The sequence below is a fragment of the Zingiber officinale genome, chromosome 5A (assembly GCF_018446385.1).
Source record: "Zingiber officinale cultivar Zhangliang chromosome 5A, Zo_v1.1, whole genome shotgun sequence".
Lineage (NCBI taxonomy): Eukaryota > Viridiplantae > Streptophyta > Magnoliopsida > Zingiberales > Zingiberaceae > Zingiber > Zingiber officinale.
In genome coordinates this window covers 84,014,954-84,041,594 of record NC_055994.1, presented here as the reverse complement: position 1 = coordinate 84,041,594, position 26,641 = coordinate 84,014,954, and the positions used below count along the sequence as shown (strand labels likewise).

Sequence of the window (26,641 nt, the reverse complement as noted above, 5' to 3'; positions counted from 1 at the left end):
AATCCACAAATTATAGGTCGTTTGGCTAAGGCGGAATATATGGATCATCCTAAAAGAATAGTTAAAGTGATAACTTCATCCTTTTGCCATATGTATTTATATAAATGGTATAATATTTATAATTAATTTTAAAGAATTCAATTAATCTCTTTAATAGTTGCAATTTTAACTATTTAAAATTATTCAAAACATTATTATAGTATTTTTCACATGATAAATATAGTTAATCTGAGCGGTATTTTTCACATGTTGGAAAATTATTTATCCCGAATAATCGGATCTCGAGGAGAAAACAGTCATTTCAGTCGGCTACCAGTCTATTTAAGCACGATCTAGGGTTCGTCTAACAGTGCCTGAACGAACTCCTCGATCCTTCAGCCGGCGGCCTCGCTGCTCTCTCGCGATCCAATCTGGTTGTGTCCTCTCCCCCCAACAATTCCCCTTTTTTTGCCATCGTTTTTTCTTCTGGATTTAGATCGAGTGAAGATTCAGGCAGCCTCTTTGCTGACGGCCCTAAGGTCTCACGGCATCGGCGGCGTTATTTTGCTCGGATATTAAATTAAGCTATGGCTCTTCGGATCGGCGGAGAGCTCGCCTCGCTGATGCTGATCTAGTAAGCTTTTAGCACATTTTCGATCCAATTTTTCATCCTTTTCTCGTTTCGCTTTCTCGTCCGACAATTCCTCGTCACGGAGAAGAATATAATTGGACCCCAAAAAATCCTCTTTTTAAGAATACGACGCGGATCGTTTTGAATTTTTTTTCTCACTATTTCAAAATATTTTTTTTAGAAAAAAGCCGTCCGTGATCTTGCAAATTTTGTTGTTTTTTACTCCAACTTCTGGTAAATGCTATGCATCAATGGATTCCTTAATCAAGACTAGAGATTTGGGACAGATCAAACAAAATCTGGATTACCACAAGCGAATGCAAGAGGATGGTTGCTGAATCCCTAATAATCAAGTTATTGCTTTAGATCGCTGAATGCTTATGGATACGAAATTGGACAAAAAAAAATACGTTTGTTAAGAAAAAACAGAGATCGATGTGAAATAGGCAGCGAAAATGCTTCAGCAAAACATAAGGCAGAAAAATAAATTTAAGACGTTAATATTTTTTAAACTAAAAAAATATTATTAGAAATATTTAAACTAGGCCAGTAATCACTATATCAAACCTAATATATATATATGTGAAATATTTTTAATTAAATAAAATAAATTAAATTTTATCAATAAAATATTAAAAATACTAACTAATTTAGTCTCTTCTCATAATCTTACATTGCTAAAAGCTTTAAATAAACTTATAGCTTTCAAAAGTATTTTTTTTAAATATATATTTTTAATTTTGTTAGTAAATTTAATTTTTATCGATAAAAAATTAAAAATTAGAATCAAATTTTAATAGTTAAATCAATAAACTATTAACTAAATCTAACATTAATAAAATTGATAATAAACTAACAAATTTAACTTTAATTTATATAAAGTATTAAAAATTATTGATTAAATGTAAAAAATTATTGGCTAAATTTAATTTATCTAATAAAAATTTAAATTTACTAATGAAAATAAATCTGGACTAAAATTTATTTTAATCATAATTTTAAATATTTAATATCTAAATTTATATATTTCTAAACTAATATTCATATTTAATTATATATTTATATATATATATATTTGATAACCTCAATATAATACGGCTTGAGCCGGCACTTATCGAACTTCAGAATTCTCGAGGGGTATAAAAGTTATATGTTATTTTTCTGTTAATTAGACTAATTGTAATTTTCCTTTAAAAAGTATTTTTTTACGATTTATTTTTTAAAAAATATTTATTTTAATATACATCTATGTTGGTTATTAACAAAAGAAGAATTTTTACTGATTATGTTATTTTATAGTATTTTAATATAAGTATACAGACATATATAAATCTACTGCGTCCAGTGACGGATCTAGGGGGAAGTGGGGGTGTGCTTGAGCACCCCCGAAAATTCTACTAATATACTGTAAGCCGAGGGACAGCAAGAAGGAAGACAAGTTCTAGCTCGCTTCTTTGAACATCCTTTTCTTTTTTTGTCTGGATCCGTCATTGGTTGCATCCCCTGCCTTTGCTGCGGAGCAATGTGTCTATTTAATCGAATTTTGCTCATGTCATGGAAAACTTCTATCATCCTGTAATTTTTAAGTTGGAATAGAAATTTAATTATTTGTTATATTATATGATAAATGAGATGAAAATAAATTCTTTATTTATAGGAATAGAAATTGTTCATAATTTTTTAGTTTGGATTTCATGATATTTTAATTAATAAAAACATTATATTAGCATTTTTATGTTTTTTAAAAAGGTGCAATGAGCGCCTTCTACTTCTCTCTTATGATACTCTTAGATTTGTACCTAGTTTCTACACTATGTAAAAACTACCAACTAATTTATCCAATGTGCAGAGCTGAACAAGAAAATGTTATCCGTTATAAAAGTTATATATTATTTTATATAATTAGGATTAAATTATGTCTAATAATTATTATGGAGTCCTGTCATTTTATTTGTTAAAATATTATTTTATTCAGGTTAAAAAGTAAAATTAAAATGATGGAAAATTACAGTAATAAAAACTTGTAAAAATTAATGACTAACTTCTGTCCGTTGTAGAATAGAAGGGTATGAAAATGTAAATGATGGGTGCCCATTTAATTGTTAACCAGCTATTTTCAAATAGATAACATTTCTAAATTCCTCATTTGCACATTTTGTTTTAGCTCCCCTAAACGATCGTCTAATGCTATCAGCTTTAATAAGTTGTTTTGTGCCCTTTGGGCTATGGTGTAGCAGATGGTCTGCATTCTCTCAAATACTCATAGTTCAGGTTTTTTAATTACAGTGTAGTTTATTTTATAACACTAGAATGATAAATTTAAGATATGAAACTGTTGGACTGTCTATTGTTAGTATTTCCTTGAGTTTTTTTCCTTGAATATATCATTGTTCTTTTAGACTATCGACAAGAAAACTTTTGTAAGATAGAACTTCTGTGATTGCAATCTTGTTGGAATTGTTTGGACCGCCCGGTCCGAATGGTACAGAGCTTGACAAGCTTTGTTCGGATCGTTCGATTCATCTAGCCTGTTCAAATTATTATGCTCACTCATATGGCGTTCGATATTAAATTGATCAGTCGCACCATTCTGAAATTAATCGAAGCAAATGTGGGCCTTGTCCCTATCCCAAACTGTGGGCCTTAATATTAAAAATTAAGTCTAATTATTTAATATATTATTTCCATTTTTAAATTTATGCTTAAAGAATAAACAATTTAAAAGCGACGCCTTTTCCTCTCCATTTGGTCGGAGACTCGGAGTAAACAAAGAATGTATTAAAATACCCAAAAGAGCCTATTGCTGCGGCCGCATGTGGGTGGACCTGTAGGTGGGTTATTGGGTGCATGTGATATGCGGTCACTTTTTTCCCCTCTAATTTCTACAAGCAAGTTGGATTCCTGCGAGCAAACCCGCGCTGGACACACGTGGAGCCGTTGCACGCGAACTTGAAGTTCCAAATTGCAAGTCGCTGGGTTAAGGTAACGTGGCCGAGCGTGATACGCCTTCTAAGTGTGGAAGCGTGATCCGGTCCTGCAGAGTGCAACGAACGGTCCGTTCGCGCATTTTGTTGCGGATATTATTGCAACGGAAATGTTTCACTTAGAGCCACAAAATTTATCGAAATTTCAAACACACCTTCTACGATTTTTTTAAAAAAAACAATATAGAAAAAACATAAAATAAATAGCACTTTTATTTTTAAAAAAAATGCTCCCTCTTCTCTTATGGTTTCCAATTAAAATTACAATAGAAATTATTTTCCCCCCATTTTTTAAAACACTCTTCAATTTCTAATGGACATTTAAAAATCATTGGTGGGAAAGAGAAATTCTCTACTATGAGGGGGAAATTACAAAATTATAAAAATGGAGGAGCAGATGGAGTTTGATTCGGAGTGCACGCCATTTCTGATATTTATAGAAATTGGATTTGGTCAAAGTTGTGGTGACAGGGATGCACCACAAAACTTCCTCGTTTCCTCGCAACTGTCAACCCAATTCAACGCCTCTATCTTGTTCCGAGAAACACGGTGTCTAGATTTTGTCAAATAAATTTAAATTTTCATAAAATCCTCATTTTTCCTATTTTTATTCGCACACTTTTAATTAATAAATAATATTTTTTATATAATGATTATAATCGAGTTTACTGGAATAATTTTTTAAAAAAATTAAAATATAATTTTTTAAGATCAGCTGGATGTGTTTTATTGGTTAAAAATTAGAAAATTTCTGGATAATATCGATTAATAGGCCACTGGATCAGGGGGAGGGCCCCACTCCGCCTCACGCTGGCATTCAAATTTCGAACGACTTGTCCGCGGCGGCCATCGGCTAGATCGCCTCGCAGCCAATTGCCGCCCGACGCGTGGACGGTTCCGGGCCGCCGGCTCGGAAAGCGACTCGGTTCGCCGCCCCGGTTGGCCTTTGTTTGACTAATTAATAATCCGCTGTATTACCAGATTTGCCCTCAATGGTGGACGAACTGACTCTTCTACCCTTGCTATAAGCGGCCGTACAGAGGCACTGAGGACCACAGCGCTCGTGAGGAATCCTCGGAGGCAGTCGCCGAGGACTTTCTGGTAAATTCAAGTGCGTCACGTGGAGCCCGAGTCGGGAAATTTGACGAGTCTCACGGCGCGGCGTAGCTGGAAAGCGCGTGGCTTTGAAGAAATGTGGGACCCGAAAAAAATCTAAGAAAATTTCTACTTTCCCCCTCCGTAATTATGGAACATTAACATTTTTACGCCCAGAATTTTAAAAAATTTCAAGCCACGTGTAGTCATCAAATTTGACAAAGAACTAATATTATAAATGTGTGATCACGTGCCATTATTGCAGTTGATAATTCGCCATATGTTAACATTATAACGTTAGGAGAAGGATCAAATGACAACGGTTTAAAAATTATAAAGCATGTTTTAAAATTATAATTGCCAAATTCAATGTAAAGTAATCACAAAACGATCGAGAATAGAAGACAACAAAATTAAAATAGTGATGAGAAAAGATTTGTGATTGACACCTGGAATATTTATTCTACCTAAGGCCCTTATACTATGCCTAACTAATTGGTCTTGAAGACTTTCGGTTAGAAGGCTGGCCTTTTATCAGAGGTTGATTAAGTCAGTCGCCCTCGTTCATTGATCCAGAGATAAATAACGATCTATGTGATGGGTTCTTAACTTAGTCAATATAAATTACAAAGAGCATGTCAATTGTCAAACTAACCCGACTAGCTAAGTCATCAATCTCTCTTGAGGAGTCTTCCTAAATATCAACAGAGGACAACTTCCCTGAAGAGTCTTCCTAACAAAAATAGGCTCCTTCAACTTAGCCACTTGGCTTGGTTACATTCAACTCATTCACTCGGTTCGACCATCTTTAACTCAGTCACTCGTCTCGACCACCTGCAACTTAACCACTCGGTTCGCCCATGCCAGCTTAATCACTTGGCTCGTCCACCTTCAACGCAACCACTCAGTTCAGTCAATCCAGCTCCTTCATCTCAACCACTTGACTCGAACACATCAATACCTTCAACTCAACCACTCGGTGCAACTACTCAGCGCAGTCATGTCAGTTTCTTCAATTTAATCACTCGACTTGGCTAGGGTGACTCATCTCGTCGGACTCGACCTTGTTGACTCTTCCTCTCAACTCTGTCGTGCCCAATTGTCAATTGTGTTGAGTTTTTGGTACCAAAAGCATGACCCAAATGAGAGGTGAGGATCAACGAAACAGGGGATGACATGACTCACAGAGTATGAGATGACATGGCTAACATAGCATGGTATGTCATGACTCACAGAGCATGACAATGTGACACATTCTATACTTATATGGAATGTCTCATTAATTATGGTACGAAAAATATGGGCAGGAGAATATATATAAGGTATTTTAACCTATAGGCAAAAGGTATGCGCATACAAGAACTCACAATTTATTATTGTTCTTCTTTTGCATTCATTCTTTCATGTTTTTCCGCCAGATACTTAACTTAAGCGTCAAAGTGGTTGAGCTAGGGCACCTTCTAGCCTCCATTCTAACTAGGGTTGGAAAAAATCCCGAAAATCGCGACCCTTCCTGAATCTCATCCCATTTCCGACCCGAAAATATCTCGACCCGACATTTTCCCGACCCGAAGGTTCGAGATTTTTCCCGTCCCGATCACCATCAGGAAAGGGATCGAGATTTTTTTTTTCTCTCGATAGGAATCCCGTCCTGACCCGATTATATTATAATTTTATTTTATTTTATATTTTAAGCATCTAACCATTATGTTTTTTTTTTTTTGTCTCTCTATTTTTCTCATACTTCATCATAATTTTGTTTGTAAAGAATTTATTGGCATTTCTAAGGACTGATAAAATGATAAAATGATATAAATGATAAACTGATAAAATGGGATATTTTATTTTAGCATATGAAAATTGATAAAATGATATAAAGAATAATTTTTTTGATCTTTTTATGTAGGTTGAATCCAAGCATTTCTAAGGACTAAAGTCACCGTATCATCAATTCATTATTGATACAATGACTGACATTATAACTTTTATTTTTAGATTTTATTGTATTAGGTATAAAGTATAAACTAAGTAGTAGTTTTAGTTTTTTTTATTAGTTTTAATATATTTATGATGTCCTATGAAGATATTATAGTTTTTAATGGTTATGTTCCACGAAATCGTTTTAATTTATTCGTATTGTACTAAACAATTGTTTGAGTCTCCATAGTTTTTTTTTTAAAAAAAAAATGGGATATTCTTACGAGTTCCTACCTAATCTCGAATATTCGAGCCCCGACACTTTTCGGGTACGGGATCGGGAGAAAAAAAAATCTCAATTCTTATCGGGACGGGTATTGGGTAAGGGGGTTACGGGACAAGTCCCGACCCGATCTCACCCCTAATTCTAACAATCTCTTAAGCTTTGCAGGTGCCTAGACAACTAGACTTTCCTCCTACGCCTGGCGACTTTGTCAACATGCAAGGCAACTACCCCGATGGCTCTCCTGTTGATAGTCTCAGATAAGATAGAATTCATGATTAGTAAAAACCTAGTCACTAACATTAACTAGTTAGGTTGGTGATGATCTTAAAAGGTTTCTTATAAATAGTTAGGTATGTCCATAGATTATGAGTTTAGAATATCTCTTGTTATTTTTCACTCTTAAGTTTTATTTTCACCGCACTCTATTGTTTAGATATCGAAGGTTCATCATTAGGAACGACTTTGACACCCTCCGCATGTACCCTTGTGTGTGCAAATCAAGTATAATCATTTGGAAAATTGTGAATAGATAACAAGTAAGGTGGATGGAAAAGGCTTATTATGAATGAAATTTTAGGTTTACATTAGGAGTTTCCAGATAAGTATTAAAATTATGAACATATGTATGAGTAGAGATTGTTTTCAGGTGTTCCCGCATAGTGGGTACATGTATAAGGCATGGGTTGCATTGAACCTATGGTAACGCGTGTGCAAGCACGAATTATGCATGTTACATGGTGGATCCGTAGAGGTAAAATTTGTCTTTGCTAAGTGAAACGGTTAATCATTGATGGTCGACGACTGACATTTAAAAGTTGGGTAAATAATAATTTTTATTTGACCAGTTATTGATATCGAATGTCTAATTTTGTAAAAGGTGAAATCCGTCACCATAACAATCTGCCCACAACTATTTTACACCATCGAGAGAGAGTAAATGAAGTATCGAGCATGCCCTCGCGTGGGAGGATATTTCCACAACTTTGTCGGGATTCAACCTTTAATTTGTTCAATTCTTCAAATCTACAAAATGATTACCAACTTGACTATACCTTGGGGGTCTGTCAAAGGTCTAAATTTCTATGTGAGAAGGCTAAGACCTAAGGCAATAAGGACATAATGATAAGCAGACGCATAAGCCTTCACCTTCTTTTCCCTCATTATCTTTTTTGCCGTGAATTTTTCCACTTGATAATCTACCTGTGATAACATTCAAGTATAAACTCAATTCACTATAACCACCCCGTACTCGATGGTGATCATTGTCTACTACTGTATATATCCTAGAAAACAGATAATCCATTAATCTTGAAGCACCGTTGGCGGGGATTAAATGAAGGCCTTAGTTTCTCTCTTTCTCAACTGGGCGACCTGTTCATATTCGATAGTCGGGTGATTTCTCTCTTGACTCAACACTCAAGCAGAGGCAATCAACTAAGACTCGATCGACTAGGTAGTCGGGTGACGTGTCCATTTGGGAGCATTCGGACAACGACATCTCACTCGAACTCAAAAAGTATTTGGATCACTCAGATCTCACGGTACTATGAAAACACACAGGAGCAATTCACTGACTTTCACTAAAGGTTGAACCATAATCTTGTTTGGTAGCTTGAAATTATCAACTCAGACAGTCTCACAGATAAATCTAAAATTGATTTGTAATTTCATGACATCATATTCCCCTTATCTCCTATAAAGATTATACAACATAACAACGTAACATCCAATTTGTAGATTAACCTCGGCATTCACCTAGAAAACTAATCACGCACTTGATATAATTTACAATATAACAAAGTTATGTTGCTAATCATAACAGGCAATTTGGAACAATAATTACAGTTTTCAATCAAATAAATCACATATTCGGTTTTAATTGATCGAAAAAAGTTTGCATGATTTTATCATAATAATTATTTCAAACAATTTAACATAATATACACACAAATAATTTTCTAATTCAATATTGCACCAAGTCAGATTTATTAAATCTCTATTTCTTTGAAGTACAAAATCCCATCATTGAATGAAAAAATTAATTTAAAATTTCAAAAATAAAATATTGTCTATTCATTAGGAATAAGACCCAAGCAAATAATCACATTATCTAATTAAAAAACATATTGATTATTAAAGTAAAAAAATAATATAACATCGCTTATCTCAATCATCATTAAATATTTTATATCGTTGAAAATTAACTTCAAAATTTAATATAACAAATATTCATGTTAGATGAACAATTGATTTTATTACTAATATATTGTTAATGGGATGCGTAAACAATGCCTAACAAGGTAAGCTGAAATTGATTATAATATTAATCTCTGATATCATACTTTGACACTCACATATTTTTAAAAAAAATAATGTAACTCATTTACTCAATTTGATACATAATTAATATATATAAAATGAATTTTGCATATAAATATAATGACACAGATGAATTATTATACATATTAATAGTTTCTATTTCAAAAAATTTGATTACTTCATATAGTTTAATAATTGAAATGATAATGATCTATTTAGGACCCAATAAATTATCATGTCGCTTAATGATATGGATCACGAGGTGTGCTTCACAGTGGGGTTATAGTGTGGCACTCAAAATAGTGACGCTCACGTTCTCTCTCTCTTTTCTTAATAACAATAAATTTTTATTTTTTATTTTTAAAAGTTACACTTAATCTCTCCCTGTTTTCTTAATAACAATAATTTTTGTTTAAAAAAAAACTTTTTTCAATACATTTTAATTTTGCATTTAATGTGGATTGGATAAAATATCAAAAGGACATCTCTGGAGCTCATTCAATTCTATTGGAATTTCAATTACAATACTGTGAAATGACAAAAATAATAATCTTAGCATTATTGATTATTTCTAAAATGATGAATCCGATTTCATATAAGTTTTTCATTAATCATTAAGATAAATCAAAAAATACACATTATGATCAATTTAAAAGTCCAGTATCCTTTGTTTATATATCTCATTTAGAGGAAAAAGTTAGAGAGAATTGATCCTAGATAAAGTATTATGGATATCCTGTAGAAAATTTTCAAGAACAAAAGTTGGAAAATTCTGAAAAATAAAATTGGAGTTGTGCATAAATCTTGCTACTATAGTAGGGTTTGTAGTTTCTATCTCAAAAGTTGATGAAAACAAGTAAGTTGTTTCACAATTCTCTGGGATTGAATCATCAAATTGTCTAAAACATAAGCAACAATCATCTCAACATATTATTTCAGCTCATAGTATATGATAGCAGCATAAAGTCTTTGTATCAAGTTTAAACTTTTTGTGCCAAGTCTTTGTAAAAATAGTCCTATACAGTAGTTGATCCAAATTGATCTCTTGTCTTGCAATATTATTTGCTATTTCATCATTCCAATGAACTCACTCTTTGATATCTTAAAGGCATTTAGATTCATCTAAAGAATTCTGTAGGGCTTTATTTTTGATATATTATTATAAAAAAGAAAACAAGTTTGATCTAATATAGAATCATATCAAGTTCAATATGGATTTTTTTAACGATTCTTATTTATTACATTTTAAAACTTTCAAAAAGTTAAAATAAACAATAGATATTTGTAATCTTAGAAATCCACCAGAACTGCAATCGATGTAATCGGAACTCTCTAAGTCCATCAGCGGATTTTATCAAAATCCACTAATGGACCTAGAGATCTCAGATTACATCAATTTTAGTTTATGTGGATTTCTGGGGTTACAAGGAGTTCAAATATATCATTCATTGTTTTTTTCGGCTTCTCAGAGATGTTTACACATAATAAGGAATAATCATAAACAATCTCTACATTGGGTCTAATATGGAATCATATCAGACACAACGTGGGCCTGATGTCATTCCATATCAAACCCATGTTGGGCCTAATATCATTCCATATCAGGCTCAATGTGAAGATTTTTGTCGATCTTTGTTATTACATTTTAACACTTCCGAGAAGTCGAAATAAACAATGGATAACATATTTAAACTCCTTGTAGCCCCAGAAATCTACAGGAATTGAAATGAGTGCAATATGAGATCTCTAGGTCCATCAGTGAGTTTTAACCGAAACTCACTGATGACTTAGAGAACTCCGATTACATCGATTTCAATTCTGGTGGATTTCTAAGGTTACAAGAAGTTCGAATATGTTATCAATTGTTTATTTTTACTTTTCCAAATGTATTAAAATGTTATTAAAAATCAACTAAACTTTTAAAAATGTTATTTATATGTTATGCATACTTGTAAAAAAGAGAAGAATGAAGAGGAAAAATAAGAGAAGTTGCATGCATAGGACTATAGGAGAGAGAGGAAAGAAAAGAGAGAGAGAAATGATAGAGAAAAGAAAAATGGTAGAAAAAGTCATATTGTCAGGAGGATAAAATAAAAAGTGCACTTAAAAAGATGTATCTTTTGATAAATACCAAAGTAACATGCGTCTTTTGTCAAATTTAAAAATATAGGTATGCTGTTTGATAAATTATGGTAGTTAAATCTTAAATTCTAAATTTTAAAAATTTTAATTCTAATTATAAATTCAGAATATTATTATATTAAAATATTGTTTATTAATTTAGTCAGAAGTATTTTACAACGGTCACATAAAGTACTCAAGTAGTAGCTATAATATCAAAATAATATTGTATTAGTTATTATATTTGAAATAATTACTGAGTAAATACGATATATTGTAACAACCGGTAGTAATTGTTATAACAACATTAAAAATAAAGTATTCGTGAAAAAAAAAAAAAGTACTGACTTTTTCTTGAAAAAGAGATATTCATCGACAATTGGATAAATCTAAGATGTTCTTTTGAAACTTCTAAGAGATTAGCCATCGTTTGAAATTTCTTAACGTTTTAGGGGCTTCACTGCAACTCTATCCTCACCTAATTGCCCCGAAATATTTTAAAAAATAAATTGGAAGTACTTTTCTGAAAAAAGGGAAAGAAATATTAATTTTCAATGGGCAGAATGAAAACAAAAGGAAAAAGGTAAAATGAATGGGGGAAACTAAAGGCAGTGCATTTGTTACGAAGCTATTCAATGCTCCGAACGCTCGTCGCCTTTTCCTCCTCCGCTTCTTCTTCTCTCTTCTGCGACTCTTCTTCCTCCTCCTCGCGGTCCTCTCCCTCTCTCTTTCTTCTTCCCCGGCTTGATCCCCTGCCGCCCTCGGCTATCCCCCACCGCGCTCAGGTACGGCGGAGCGAGTTAAAAATCTCGTCTTTTTTGGTGGAAATGGAAGGAAAGGTGGAATCTTTCCTCATTTCCTCCGGAGAACTTTGGTTTTGAGGTTTAGGGTTCTTCCTCATAGCTGGATCAGTTGCAGGTCGAGAAGAAAAGCTCCATGGAAGCTCTGAAAGCGAGTTTAAGGCCGGAGGTCTCGCCGTCGGGACAGCAGCAGCTTTCGAGCGAGGAGGCGGGGTGGGTCGTCGAAAGGGGGAACCTTTTGGGCGAGGGGTTCTCCGTCGACGACCTCCTTGACCTCGGCGAGTTCGCTGAGAACGAGGCGGAGGAGGCCGGAAGGGAAGCGGAAACGACGAGACATGAGGAAACGGAGAACGGCAACTCGGATTCTTCTCCTTCTTCCCCGTCTTCGGGGCTCACCCTCGAGCTTCAGGCTCCGCCTCTGACGCCGGCGGCGGCGCTTTCGGATATATGTCTTCCTGTGAGTCCTCGCGTTGCTAGTGTTGGAATAATGGAGAAAAGAAGGCAAAGATGCGATTTTTATGCTTAAAGATTGTTTTTTTTTTATATAATTTTTTCTAGGCTTGTGATGCTGTTGAAGAACTTGAATGGATGTCTATGATCATGGACGATTCCATCTCGGAGTTTCCGCCTCCGTGCGCCGGCGTATCATCCTTTTCTCCGCCTCAGGGAGACGGCCAAAAGGAGAATCAGCGAGCCCGCGCAGCCGGGGAACGACCTTCTTTGTGCCTCACCGTCTGCGCGCTTTCCACCGAGGCCATGGTTCCGGTGAAAGCCAAGAGGAGCAAGCGCTCGCGCGGCGCCACCGCCGCCTGGTCAATGTCCGGCCCGCTCCACTTCGCGGACTCGTCCTCGTCCTCCTCCTGCTCCTCCACCTCCTCCTGCGACCCTTTCCTTATCTACGACCCCACCGGCGCTGGCAGCGCCGTGGAGCAAAGCTTCCTCCTTTACGACGACCACCACCAACTTCCGCCTCCGCCGCAGGCAAAGAAGCAGAAGCCGAAGAAACGCGGGCGGAAGCCCAAATTCCCCTCCTCCGCCTCCGGCCCCAACGGCGAGCGGCGCTGCAGCCACTGCGGCGTCCAGAAAACCCCCCAGTGGCGCGCTGGCCCCCTCGGCGCCAAGACCCTCTGCAACGCCTGCGGCGTCCGCTTCAAGTCCGGCCGCCTCCTCCCGGAGTACCGCCCCGCCTGCAGCCCCACCTTCCTCAGCCACGTGCACTCCAACAGCCACCGCAAGGTCCTCGAGATGCGCCGCAAGAAGGAGACCGACCTCGTCGCCTCCTTCTAATCTCCAATTCCAACGGCGGCGGCCTCTGTAACGGATCTGAATTTTCCTCTTCCTTCTTTTAGAATTCAAGTAGCAGTTTTTAGCAATTTTTCTACTTGTAGCTTCCCTAGCCTTGGCTTTACTACTACAATTAGCTCCTTCTCCTCCATTAATCTTCCTGTCGAAGAAGATAGATCCTCAGAATCTAGTGAATTTCCACGAATCAGATCTTGCAATACTGATTAATTAACATCTTCTTCTCTTTTTTTTCTAGAAAGGAAGTCTTCTTCTTCTCTGGAATTTTTGGACGACGACAGGATTTCGCTTCCAACTCTTAACCAATCTCGACCTAACGCCATGCATGACAGAGCTGTTTTACCGATTCTCTTTCTGAAATTTAAACTTATCGTGCTGAATTAGGTGATTAGGTGGGCGTTCTGGTTATCAATTGCAGTTATGCAGCACGCCTCTTTCACTTGGCAACTTTTTTCAGCAGAAAGAGAGAACGCTCACCGTGGCTTCTCTGCGACCGTTCCATGCGATTGGAAAGGGTGATAAATAATAAGAAATTTAAATAATAGAAATTTTGCCTTTGTAACGTCGTATTTCGTTCCCAGAGCTGCCGTATCACGGTATGACGTTGAAGTCAGATATTTACCGTTTCATCCTCAATTATAAGAATATTTTATAATACAATTAAAGAATATTAGATTTTTCTGTCGTCCGTTGAGTTTGTTATTTATTTTTTATTTATAAGAGTCGTATTTTTGTATAATTTGAAAATCAATATATGATTTATAGGAAATTCCCTTGATAATTTATATGTCCGATTGTGATTGAAATTCAGTTAAAATTAGATGTAATTTTTTTTTAGATTCATTTTTTCATTTAGGTTATCATTTTTGGTTGAGTCGGATGGTAGAAGGGCGTCGGTAGTGGACGGACTGTATGTGCTCGTCTAACGTCTACGGCCTCCGGCCGTTTGACTCAATTTAAAATTCTAACCTAGGTGGGAAGGTGAATCTAGGAGAGACTCAATTTTAATCAAACTTTGGTCACAATCCGATGTATAAATTACAGAAGTAATTATGAATTGTGGACTAGAGGATCAAACCTCTATCCATCTCATAATTTATTATAACAACATTAAAGTTAAGTATCAATTGTACTAGTTTGAGGGAGATGGGATACTCTAGACCCCATTTTCTGATCTACTCTTGAACCAAGAAAAGGGGATTGGAGGGTCACTGTCTCCACCAATATAAAGATTGGACTGGACCATAGGATACTATCCCAGTTCGAGGGTGGCATGCAATGGTGGATCCAGACAAAAAAGAAGAGGGTGCTCAAAGAAGGGAGTTGGAGCTTGTCTTCCTTCTCGCTGCCCCTCGGACTACAGTATACTGGTGGAATTTTTCGGGAGTAACGGGGTGCTCAAGCACATCCCTACCTCCCTAGATCCGCCACTAGTGACATGGATCCTTGGATAAATCCTGGACCTCTGTCATTCATTGATAGGGTGGATTATACCCTATCTGTTAAGTAGATAGGATTCAATTCATCATACTAATATGCTTACAAGACCTCCGAAAATCTTGGACTAGAGACTTTGACTTAATTTGAGGGACTTCTACTTGTAATCAGAAGAAAAAGATCAAATCGTCACTTTAATAAATTCTTCGGGACAATCTCATACACTCTATAAGAAAATAAATCATGGAAAAATTTTATTCTAGCGTAACCGATCTTTACAGTATGAGGAAGGTCAGCACCATCTCAAGATTTATTACAACAACCACCTGTGTACAGACCAAATACGAAGATATTTTATTCTAGAATCTTTTTAACTAGTAGCTTGGTAATTTTGCATCTATTAACCATTGACTCATTTTTTTTATTGCCACGTTATTACAATATAAAGTCACGTCAATCCGTGGAACCTCACAACCTTGAACACGCAAGGAATTGTTAAAGGCGATGAACTCATGATTGAATCTATCAATATATTTTTCAAAAAATTATTTAAAAGCACTCTATTCTATTTTGGACAAAAATGAGAATGACATTTATTTATTTATTTATTACCAAAACGATTTCCGTCCGTTTAAATCCATTTTTATTTTAAAAAGTATATTTATTTAATATTATTATGGCAATTATAATAATTTTAATCAAGTTTGTTACTAAAAAATATAATATTTTTGTAAAAAATATTTTAAAATATAAGATTTCCTTTTAATTTTTCTTAAAAGTAAGATTCATTTTTCATAAAGATTAATTTACTAGTATTAAAATTTATTTATTAAATTAAATTAATAACTAACAAAAATAAGAAGCTGACAATTGAGAAGAAAAATAAATAAATGACTCATAGCTGCCAGGCAATTAGACAGGCATGTGCAATGTTATGCAAGGCATGCATCAAGTGGGCTCTACATTCCACTTACTCGAAGTCTTCTAACGTATTTGTTACTTTATCTTTGATGATGTGATAATTCCATATTTTTATAAAAATATTATATTATTTATGTAAAATACTTTTGTTTGAACATTTTATTTAATTTTAAATTCCAAGATTAATTTAAACTAGTATGATCATACACACGCATTGCGTGTGTAATATAATAATATATAAATTATTTAGATATTTGAAAATTCGAATTATTTGAATTTTCTAGTATCACCCTTATAAATCAAGAATTAATTATTTCGGTAAGATTCGTCAGACTCATGCAATAGTGACGCTAGAGAATCCAAGCAACAAACTACTGTAACAGACTTCCCTATGCAAAAAATTATTTTAATTTAATATTATATTTGTCTTAATAAAAAAAACTAAGAAAAATATATTTTTTAATATCGTCGGCCTAAAATATTTATAGAAGTTTCTTTGATCATAATGTTGTGTATGAGACTAAAGAGAACTATATTTTTTTAATATAAAACAACCAGAGAAAATTAATGATGAGAAAAATTCATAATAATACGCTGTAGCTGAGTCTTGAACTCTAGATCATTGATTGTCTCGCTTATGAAATTACTAATAAACCTTGGATTTATTTTTAATGTAAATAGAAAAAAAAAACATTAACGTAAATGTATTTTAGGTTTCACGAAAATTAATTAGTAAAGAGGGATATTTTTAAAAAAATAGTAAGATATCTGATTAATTCTATAGGTGACTTATTTGATCTTACTAAATCTTTTTATATATTATTAGAATAAATTGAGAGACGTAGATGTGGCTTGACAAAAAATCAACATCATAAATTTTTTAAACATTCTAAATCTTGATTATCTGGAGAACCTGTCTCATTTTTTTTCCTCATTTATAAAAATATCCATAATCTAAATAAATGTTTTTTCTAAATATTTATGATCCTATCTCCACAGCATCAGCCAAATATAAGACCGTTTAAATATTATAAATTTAACCATCAAATATTCATGAGTTTATCGCGCTGTGCTATAGTTGTGAGCTGCACCATCCATTTTGTTTTTTTTAAACAAAAAAAAAAATTGCTGAGTCAATTTTTTTGTCCAGTAATTTTTAATATTTCAATCTCCATCAAAATATAAAATTTAAGAATATTTAGAGAAATTTTCTAAATATCTCATAAATATTCCATTTGGATGCTCTGGGAGAGGCAAGTGGCCTTTAATTATATTTTAAATAATAAATTAATTGTTGTTTCTTTGGTCGGCTGGTTGTAGTTATTAACATTTACAGTCGATTTATAGGGAGGCGTGCGTCAAGTTTAATAAATTATTTAAAATTAATTAACATTATTTTAACAATTATAATCAATGATTTACCTTTGTAGCTAAATCATAATGATATCTTTAGAATGCAATATATATACACGGCACTGTTTTATTTTATTTTTATTTTTAAGTAAAAGACACCTTTTGACCAATAACAAGAAATACATTTTTAATTTTTAACCTTAAATATATTATATATTAAAGTAAAATTTAATTTTACTCATTAAATTTACATAATCTATATACTTTTAGACTATTATTTATATCCAATCGGTATCATATCCTCCCCCAATTCATTTAATATTACATTTTCATCATAAATTCATTAGTGTAATTTGCACTAAGGGTGACTGTAATGTTGGATTTACAAAACTCAAAAAGTTGGATTTTGTAAATTCAATCGCATTGTAACTTTAGTAAACTTAGAACCCAGCATCCAAAATTGGATGCTGACTCCAGAATAAAGGCTGTCAGTCACTTTTTTTTTTTGTTAGCTATTTTTTTAATAAATAAATATTATAAATAGAGATAGTAAATATAAAATATAGATAATGATGTGTGAATTAGTAGAACTTAATATAAAATTACTTTTGGTTTTATGATTGTAGGAAGCGGTTAATAAATGTTATGAGTTTTTTACTTTTGACGTGGCAATGATGTGACACGGTAGGTCCCATAATAAAGTTGAATTTATAGATTCAGGATTACGATTATCCTAAGGATCAAACTCAGATTTTAATAAATGATAAATAAATTAAGTTAGATTTTTTATAATCTAATACATCTATCGAGCATACAGGGATTAGCGGATCTAGGGAATCTGACATCAGGATGATACCCAACTAGGTCTGAGGACTCAATAGTTGGTGCGAAGCCACGATAGGGCCGACCTGAGATCTGACAGGAAGACCGGCTAGATCTGCGGGGCCTGACAGCTGGTCTAAGTCCAGTTTACGGATCTGACAACTGGCGAGAAGACATAGTAGATCAAGAGGTAAGTCAATAGACTACAAGTTAGTAAGTGAAAGTAAGTTACTAGAGGAGAGAGTTACGGTGAGGACGAGTTCAAGTTTGAACTTTAAGCGCTGGTCCAGTTTATGTCCATTTTGGATTCCTAAATTGAAACCCTTACTAGTTCCAGATCTTTGAAGGACATGAACTAATTATTATTATGCTAACTTTGTTTTGTAAGTTAGATATTTTTGTGTTGGACTAACACATTTTATAAGGTAAAAAGATCACAAAGTGCCTCGGGTGAACAGTGTTGGGACCTTGACGTTCGCTATAGGGGGGTGAATAGCGTCTCACCCAAATCGTCGCTTTCTACGCTTGTTAGTGCACAGCGGAAACAAAAATATTAACAAACAAAAACAAAGCTAACCCTAGAAAATAATAAACAAGAAGCAAACCCAATGACTCGTTGTTTAACGTGGTTTGGAGATGAAGCTCCTACTCCACGGCTGTCCGTAAGGTGGACGATCCCGATCCGTCGGTGGATGACTCCCTGGAAAACCTCCGGCTAACTCATGTAGCTCCTTGTGGGTGGAGAAACCTCGCCACAAACTCTCATCAAGGACTCTTGAGAAGCTATGGCACTGGTAGACTACTAATAGGGGTTAACCACCTCTATTTTATCAACCTTAACCAAGCTTCCGATGTTTGGTTATATAGGCCACAAATTAGAAAACCCCGCCTACCAATCGACTGTCAAAACATGCAGTCGACTGCCCTTCATGGAAATTCGACCGTTGTAGCCCAACGGCTCGATACCAACTCTCTGTTCGCTCCCAGTCGACTGATGAAACCACCAGTCGACTGCTACAGTACTGCTACAGTAACGCTACAGTAAACCTAATTCTAAGATTTTACCCCGAGTACATTCACTCAGTACTCATTCTAGCCCGACCAACCTAGACCTAGCCTCCTTCATCAGCCTTGCGTCCCTCGGATGCCTCCTCATCCTTCACGTCTTGTCTTCTAGAGCTTCCATCGGCCTTGTCATTATTGTCGGGTCTTCCTTTGCCAAGAGGTCGCGACTCCGGGACTTCATCCATTGCCAAGTCACACTTGGACTTACGTTGCCAAGACTACATATTTGGACTTACACCGCCAAGACTCATCATTGGACTTTTCTTCTTTGCCAAGATCACACTTGACCTTTCCTTGTTGTACCTGTATCTTGCACACTCACAATGCATATCATATACAACAATAATCCTATGCACACTCACAATGCATATCAAATACAACAATAATCCTAACTTAAACCTTTGCCTAAACATCAAAACTTAGGGTATCTAGATTGCTCCAACAAACAGTACCTGAGACGTCTTTAGGAGCTTTGGATGTACGTTGACTGGGTGTAAATATACTAAGCTGTTTGTGAGCTATTCGAAGCTCGATTTGATAAAAACTCAGTTGAACTCGTTGAGATAAACAAACAAAACTCAAGATTCACTATAATTGCCTTGTTAACTTGTTAACATGTTTATTAGTAAATGATTAATAAACTTTTAAATGAAAAAAATAGTTTTGATATTAATTTTATAGATTTTATACTATATTTATGACAAATATATTAAATAAATAAATTTATAAAATTTAATAAAAATATTATAATTTTCTCTAAATATACAATTTAGTTTTTTTAATTAATATTTAAATTTATAATTTATATTTATTAAACTTGTTTAGGTTCAATAAAAACTTGTGAGTTATGAATATATTTTTTAAATAAAACTTGAGCTCAACTCATTTATAAATGAGTCAATTCAAATATTGAAGAGTTCGGCTCGGCTCGGTTACACTCATAGCCTTGAGTACTATTTATGGAAGACCCTTTAGTCAGATAAGACAGAAGACTTCGTTGTCAATAAGGAGTAGTTTTGTTGTGATAAAGTTTGCTTATAGAAGGCGCCCTCAGCGCTATAGAAGGTGCCTTCCACATAGGATAAAAGAGCTACTCGACCAAAGCTTCATCATCAACTCTTCTACCAGCTTTTATGTGTTCGTTTGACGTTCCGACTACTCCGGCTTCCCATTGTTGCTATGCTAAGATGTTACTGCATTCGACTACTACTGAGGTCATCCTTTCAGCATCTTAGTAAATCCACAGCGCCGCAAGGGATCCCTCCAGCTCATCCTTGGCGGTGGCTAGCGCGACATCCTTGGAGGCCATTTGATCACGGAGGGACTTTTCTTCGGCCGAGCGGCTGTTTCGCTCAACCACAAAAAAATCTTTGGCCTCCTTGAGCTTCTGGGCTAGGCTCCGGGCCTCCTTGTTCTTTAGTTCAAGGTCGTCGATGGCTCGTTGCTTCCTGGCAGTGGCCGACTCTAGCTTCTTGTTGAAGGTGGAGACCAGCTTGTTGAGCCTAGCCAACATCACCTCCTGATCTGCGGATTTTTTTCGCTCGGTTTTCAAGAGTTTATTGCTCTTCTCTAGGTCGACCTTCAGCTTCTTGACCTCAGAGATCGATGACCCTTGGGAGGAGGAGGCGCCGCTCAAGACTTTGAGTTTCTTGAACTTATCCTCCAAGAATGCAAGCCTATCGCACATGGCTAGACTCTCCACTAGTACTACGAGTAAACAGGAAAAGGTTATAGTCGAACGGGGGTAATCTATGAGTTTACATTAAAAAACTTACTTCGGTGGCAATTTGAGTATGATTGTTGGCCAGGGCGCCTGGAGGCAGCATCGTCGCATGGGCTCGTGCATCCTCCCAGACTTCGACGAGCGACCCTCGGATGAGGATCTGGTGCTCGGGGACCTGGGACTGGGCGCTCGACTCGCTGTAGTCCTCTGTTGGCATATGGAGGATCGTCGTAATAGATCGTCGACCGCTCAGGGTCGAGTGGGGTGAGGCCTCCCGACCGGAAGCTGGTAAGATGTCGGAGCGTTTAACCGCTACAGGTTTCGATGGTGGCGACATGAAGGCCACAGGCGACGCGACGACGACCCCTTGCGGTACCTCGTCCAGGGAGGGCGTCCGATTGGACGATGAAGCATCCATAGTTTCTGGGAGCGGAGCCGGAGTCGAGGTTTCGACTCTTTCGACCAGTTGCGCCCCTGAGGTAGCGAAACGCGAAGATAGCTTCGCTCAGCGCCTCATGCGCCTGGTCAATGGCACGTCGGAGGAGGTCGATGTTGGTGCAATATCCCTCAGGTAAAGGTTGACCTGGGTAACCAAGCTGAGTCTTGGTTTGGGTTTAGATGTTTGACAATAAGATATTGATTGAAGAAGAGTCAAGTAGGTCAAGGTTGACTGGATACTTGACTGAGAAGTCCTAACTGGGACGTTGGGCAAAATGAAAGACCTAGTGAGTGAAGCTAGGCAGTATGAAAGTCCTGGTGAGTGAAGCCAGGCAGAAGAAAAGTCCTGGTGAGTGAAGCCAGGCAGAAGGAAGTCCTAGTGAGTGAAGCTAGGCAGATGGAAATCCTGGTGAGTGAAGCCAGGTGAAAGTCCTAGTGAGTGAAGCTAGGCAGATGGAAATCCTGGTGAGTGAAGCCAGGTGAAAGTCCTAGTGAGTGAAGCTAGGCAGATGGAAAACCCTAGTGAGTGAAGCTAGGTGAAAGTCCTGGTGAGTGAAGCCAGGCAAGGGAAAATCCAGATGGATCAAGGATGATCGGACATCTGGTGCTGGGAAGTCCAAGTAGGTCAAAGGATTGACTGGATACTTGGCATGAAAGAAAAGTCCAAGTAGGTCAAAGGGATTGACCGGATACTTGGCACAGAGAAAAGTCCAAGTGGGTCAAAGGGATTGACCGGACACTTGGTAAGGGAGTCCTAGCAGTCAAGGGAGTGACTAGATGCTAGGCATGACATACCAACAGTCAAGGTTGACCGGATGTTGGTTTGGGATGTTTGAGACTTGGTTTTGGACAAAAACCAGTCTTTGGATCGATCCGTGGATCGATCCGATCGCTGAATGTGCTCGGGGTAATATCAATAGAGAGCTTCTAGATCGATCCGTGGATCGATCGAGGTCCCAATCGATCGTGGATCGATTGGGACGCCGCTGCTTCGCGCAAAGCTGGATCGATCCGTGGATCGATCGAGCAGCCCGCGATAGGCGCTGGATCGATCCGTGGATCGATCCAAAGCCTCCCGATCGATTGGGAACATTCGAATCGATCGGGATCCGACCGTTAGCGTCGTTTATAGCTGCAGGCGTTCGATGGCTGCGAAATGAACTTCACCGATTCATTCCAGATTCAGCTCCTCCCCAGGACTCTCTAAGCTCCTCACCGCCAGTTCTTGAAGGTTCTTGGAGGTTCATCCAAGTCAAGAGGCGAGTTGCAACGAGAAGAAGAAGAAGCTAGGGTTTTTACTGCATCTCTTGTAAGCTTTTGCTTATTCTTTACTACCCTTTCTTCTACTTGTATTGAGAGTCTTGTAGGGCTTCTCCGCCTTCGGTAGTTACCGAAAAGGAGTGTTTATTAGTGGAGGTGTGTGTGTGTGCGTGGATCCTTGGACTAGTCACCTCTTGTGAGGTGGATACCAAGTAAATCCTATTGTTAGCATTGTTGTAGTTTGTTTCTTTGTTTTCCGCTGCACATCTTTGAAGGAACAAGCAACGCCGAGCACCGACCGAACGCGACGAGCTATTCACCCCCCCCCCCCCCCTCTAGCTACTTTTGGTCCTAACAAGTGGTATCAGAGCAAGGTTGCTCTTCACCGGAATCATCGCCGGAAGGGTCAAGCATATCAAGAAAAGCTAGAGGGTGAAGAAGTTGGAGCAAAGTCTTCAAGTTCAAGACTTTATCAAGCTCAATTTCAAGATGCAATTCCAAGATGGACTTGGATTTGACACAAGGGTGGCTCCACCATACACTTCTACGAGTTTCGATTCTTGGAAATCAAGAATCAAAAATTTTCTTATGATGGAGATAGAGCAATGGTTTGCTCTAATGGAAGGCTTCAAGGCTCCAAGAAATTCAAAGGGCAAAGTTCTAAAGAAAAGCAAATGGAGCCCGGAACAAGTCCAAAGGTGCGAGGCAAATGACAAAGTGACCAAGCTTTTGGTCAATTTATTGCCAAGCACCATTCTTTGCAAAATTGGAGAAGTTGAAGATGCAAAGGAACTTTGGAGCAAATTGGCTAAGCTTCATGAAGAGATCCCCTCCACTGTACAAGATCATGAAGAATCCAGAGAGGGTGACTCTTTCGAGCAAGACCAAGAGGTGGACTCCGAGGTTGAGAGATACTCAACCTCCGAAGAAGAGGAAATCCAAGAAGCTTCATCCTCAAGGGAATGCAACGAAGGGAACAAGGAGGGAGCATACTCCTTGTTTCATATTCAAGATGATGAAGCCTCCACCTCTAGGATTGAGGGGGAGCAATCCTTGGTGACACCGGATCAAGAAGAAGAAGAAGCTTCTACCTCCGGATTCAAAGAAAAAGATGCCACCCCTACAAACAAAGGTATAAATATTTCAATTAATAATAAAAATCATATAATATGTTTTGAGTGTAGGGAACATGGGCACTATAAGAGCAAGTGTCCCAACTTGGCCAAGAAGAAGGGCCAAGTGGCACAAAAGGGCAAGGAGAAGCCCAAGGTGACCACCCCCGGGACAAAGAAGAGCAAGGAGCACATTGTGTGCTTCTTGTGTCAACTAAAAGGGCACTACCGAAGTCAATGCCCCAAGGGGAAGAAGATGGTCAAGGCTCAAGGAGGCACTAGTCAAGGGGGAGCCTCCAAGATAAAAAGGAAGGTAACTTTCATTGAGCCTATTCCCTTGCAAAATGGTAAAAAGCATGCTAGGTCAAATTTTTATCATTTTAATGTGATTTACCATAAGAATAGGAAGCATGAGGGCTTTAAGGAAAAGCATGTGGCCCTACATGCCAAAACTACTATCCCTAAGGCTAGGAATGTGGGTAAAAACCTAGGCAAGAACACTAAGGATAATAGATACAAGCCCAAGAATAAAAATGCTCATGGATCAAATGAAAAACCAAAAACTAAGGACTTAGTGATAGAAAATCAAGTCTTGAGATCAAGGCTTGATAAAATGGAAAAGACCCTAAAAAGGATGGAAAATATCCTATTAGGGCAAAATGAGCATAACCTAGGTTTAGGGGTACAAAAGCCATCCAATGGCCATAGAGGTTTGGGATACAAACCAAAGGCTAAGAAGGATGTGCCCTCTTACCATAGAGTTCCATATAGTTATGGAACAAACCCTAGGTCTAGTGGTCAAGCCAAAAATAATAGGGAAGTCATCCCTAAGAGTATTTTTGCAATAAATGTGACTAAGACTTCTAAGAAGTCTAAGAAAGTCACAAACAAGGTCACAAGAAAGGTTATCCCTAGAGTTGACCTAGAAAATGTGACCAAGGCTTCTAAGAAGCCCAACAAGGTCACTAGGAAGGTATCTAGGGAAGTTATCCCTAGTGAGTACCTAGAGCATCCAAGGAGCACCAATAGGTGTTGGGTTCCTAGGAGCATCTTCTCTACCCCATAGATGGGTTAGAGAGTGTCAACTCCGATTAGAAGGGTAGTTAACCCAACTTTGAGGAAATTGACACTCAAGGAGCATTTTCAAGGTTTTAGTTAACCTTTGAAAATGAAATGGAATTATTGATTACTCCTTGAAAGAGTAAAATGTGCCTAATGGTGGAAGAATTGATTTTAATCTTAAATGGCACATATTGGAAAATTCATAAGAACTATCAAGTTGGGTTTTTGGTATGTTTTTAGGCAATTTAAGGCAATCCGGGCCTTAAATTTAAAAGTGCTACTCTTGAGGAAAAATGGAATATGCCAACATTTGGGGACATGTTTATTTTAATTGGCATAAATTAATCAAGGGAATAAGAAATGCAAACTTAGGCTTTGGCATTTTCTTGAAGCACTTTAGGGCAATCTAGGTTTAAGTTGTAAGCTTAGCTAAGACTTTAAGGATACTTAGATAGTTAATCTAGGTATATTTTATTTATGCTAAATCTTGCCATGATTATTTGCCCATCATATGCCATGACATCATGTCTATTTTTGCATTTATGTTTTATTATGAAAAATCCAAAAAATACCATGTCATGACATTCATACATCATGTAGTAATAGGATATTTTCTTTTGAAAATTATTTTCTGTTGATGTATGCCATAACATAATCATGCATTAAGTTTAATTCCTTGTAATTAAGGACAAATGGCATTTAACGACACCTATTAACAAGTGACATCCTGGGTGGATGCCTAATATCTCTAAAATGCCTAGATAGATATGCATGATCCCTAGAATAGGGCAAAACCAAATTTTACATCTCACAAAGACCTCTAAGGTGACTTGTATGTGTTTTAGTGCATATTATATACAAGTGAGATGTTAGGATGATGAACAAAGCTCAAGATGTTGATTTAGTGCATTCCTTTGAGTTTTAAATTCATCAAAACACATAGTTATGTGTTTTCCCATCATTGGGAAAGCTAATGTACAAGTCATGTGCATTATGCCCAAGGAACATGATGGGATATTGGTTTTGAAAATGTTTTTAAAATGTTTTTGAAAAACCTTGGTGAAGGCTATCTTTTAATAGTAATTACCAGTGAATAGTTAGACACAAACTTGAAAAAAACACTAAAGTTTTTGCAAATTTTCAAGTTTGTGTCAATCTTTGAAAATATGATGTATTTTCATAGAAAGCTATTTTTCCATGATTAAGTATGCCCTAAATAATGTCTACACGAAATTTCATAATTTTTGGATTTTTGTAGAATTTTCTAGGGGTTTCGGAGATGAAATGGAATTTCAGCAACTATCGAGTCTCGATCGATCCATGGATCGATTGGAGTTCTGAATCGATCCATGGATCGATTCAAGCGGCAATTCCCGCGAGAGAAGCTCGCTGGATCGATCACCGATCGATCCAGTCTGAATCGATCGATGGATCGATTCGAAAGGTTCAATCGATTGGAACCCAACTCGAATCGATCAAAGATTTTGGCTGGGAAGGCCTGATTTCAGCATCTTTGAACCTCTTTGAGTCTAGGTAACCATTCCAAACCCCTTAAATACATTTGTATACATACAAAGGGTGTTTTCATGTTGAAAACAAGGATGGATTGGTTAACGAAGACTAAGTAGAAGTTTAGGTTGAGGTTGTTTCAAATGTTGAATATTTGAACCTCAAAACTTCTAAATTTGGGTTTCCTAATGGTTTAGGGATTCCAAGTCATTGTTGGTGCAATGACAGAAGTTACCACCATGTCTTTAGGGGGAGGGACTCTTTAAAGACATGAAAATTATTTTTCATGAACCTTGAAAGGTGGTTAACCTTCTGTTGTGAACTTGCTCAAGGTTGAGCATTTAAACTTGAAATGGGGAGAAATGGGGAGTGGATATCCTCATTATTTCAAGTGGACACTCAAGTGGTAGATAATGCTCAAGGTTGGGTAGTTGTCTACATTGAGGGAGAAGTTAAGGATAAATGAAGGGTATGGGATCTTCATTATCGTGTTGATCACAACGAG

At 36.8% G+C, this 26,641-nt stretch overlaps 1 protein-coding gene and 1 non-coding gene across 3 annotated transcripts; both read left to right on the top strand.

Annotated features, from left to right (window-relative positions):
• Positions 1-490: 490 nt before the first annotated feature.
• On the top strand, positions 491-631 carry LOC121983657. The gene has a single exon (XR_006112678.1). It is a non-coding gene; the product is annotated as a small nucleolar RNA snoR77 (small nucleolar RNA).
• An 11,294-nt stretch (positions 632-11,925) lies between these two features.
• LOC121980786 (GATA transcription factor 5-like) lies at positions 11,926-13,650 on the top strand. 2 transcript variants are annotated; one of them, XM_042532994.1, is made up of 3 exons: positions 11,926-12,117; positions 12,245-12,589; positions 12,691-13,650. In XM_042532994.1, the coding sequence occupies exons 1-3, from the start codon at positions 11,968-11,970 to the stop codon at positions 13,417-13,419; spliced, it is 1,224 nt and encodes a 407-aa protein (XP_042388928.1). In that variant the 5' UTR covers positions 11,926-11,967; the 3' UTR covers positions 13,420-13,650. The 2 variants fall into 2 exon arrangements, with proteins under 2 accessions (XP_042388928.1, XP_042388929.1); XM_042532995.1 differs by having other exon boundaries at positions 11,927-12,117; positions 12,251-12,589.
• The last annotated feature ends 12,991 nt before the right edge of the window (positions 13,651-26,641 follow it).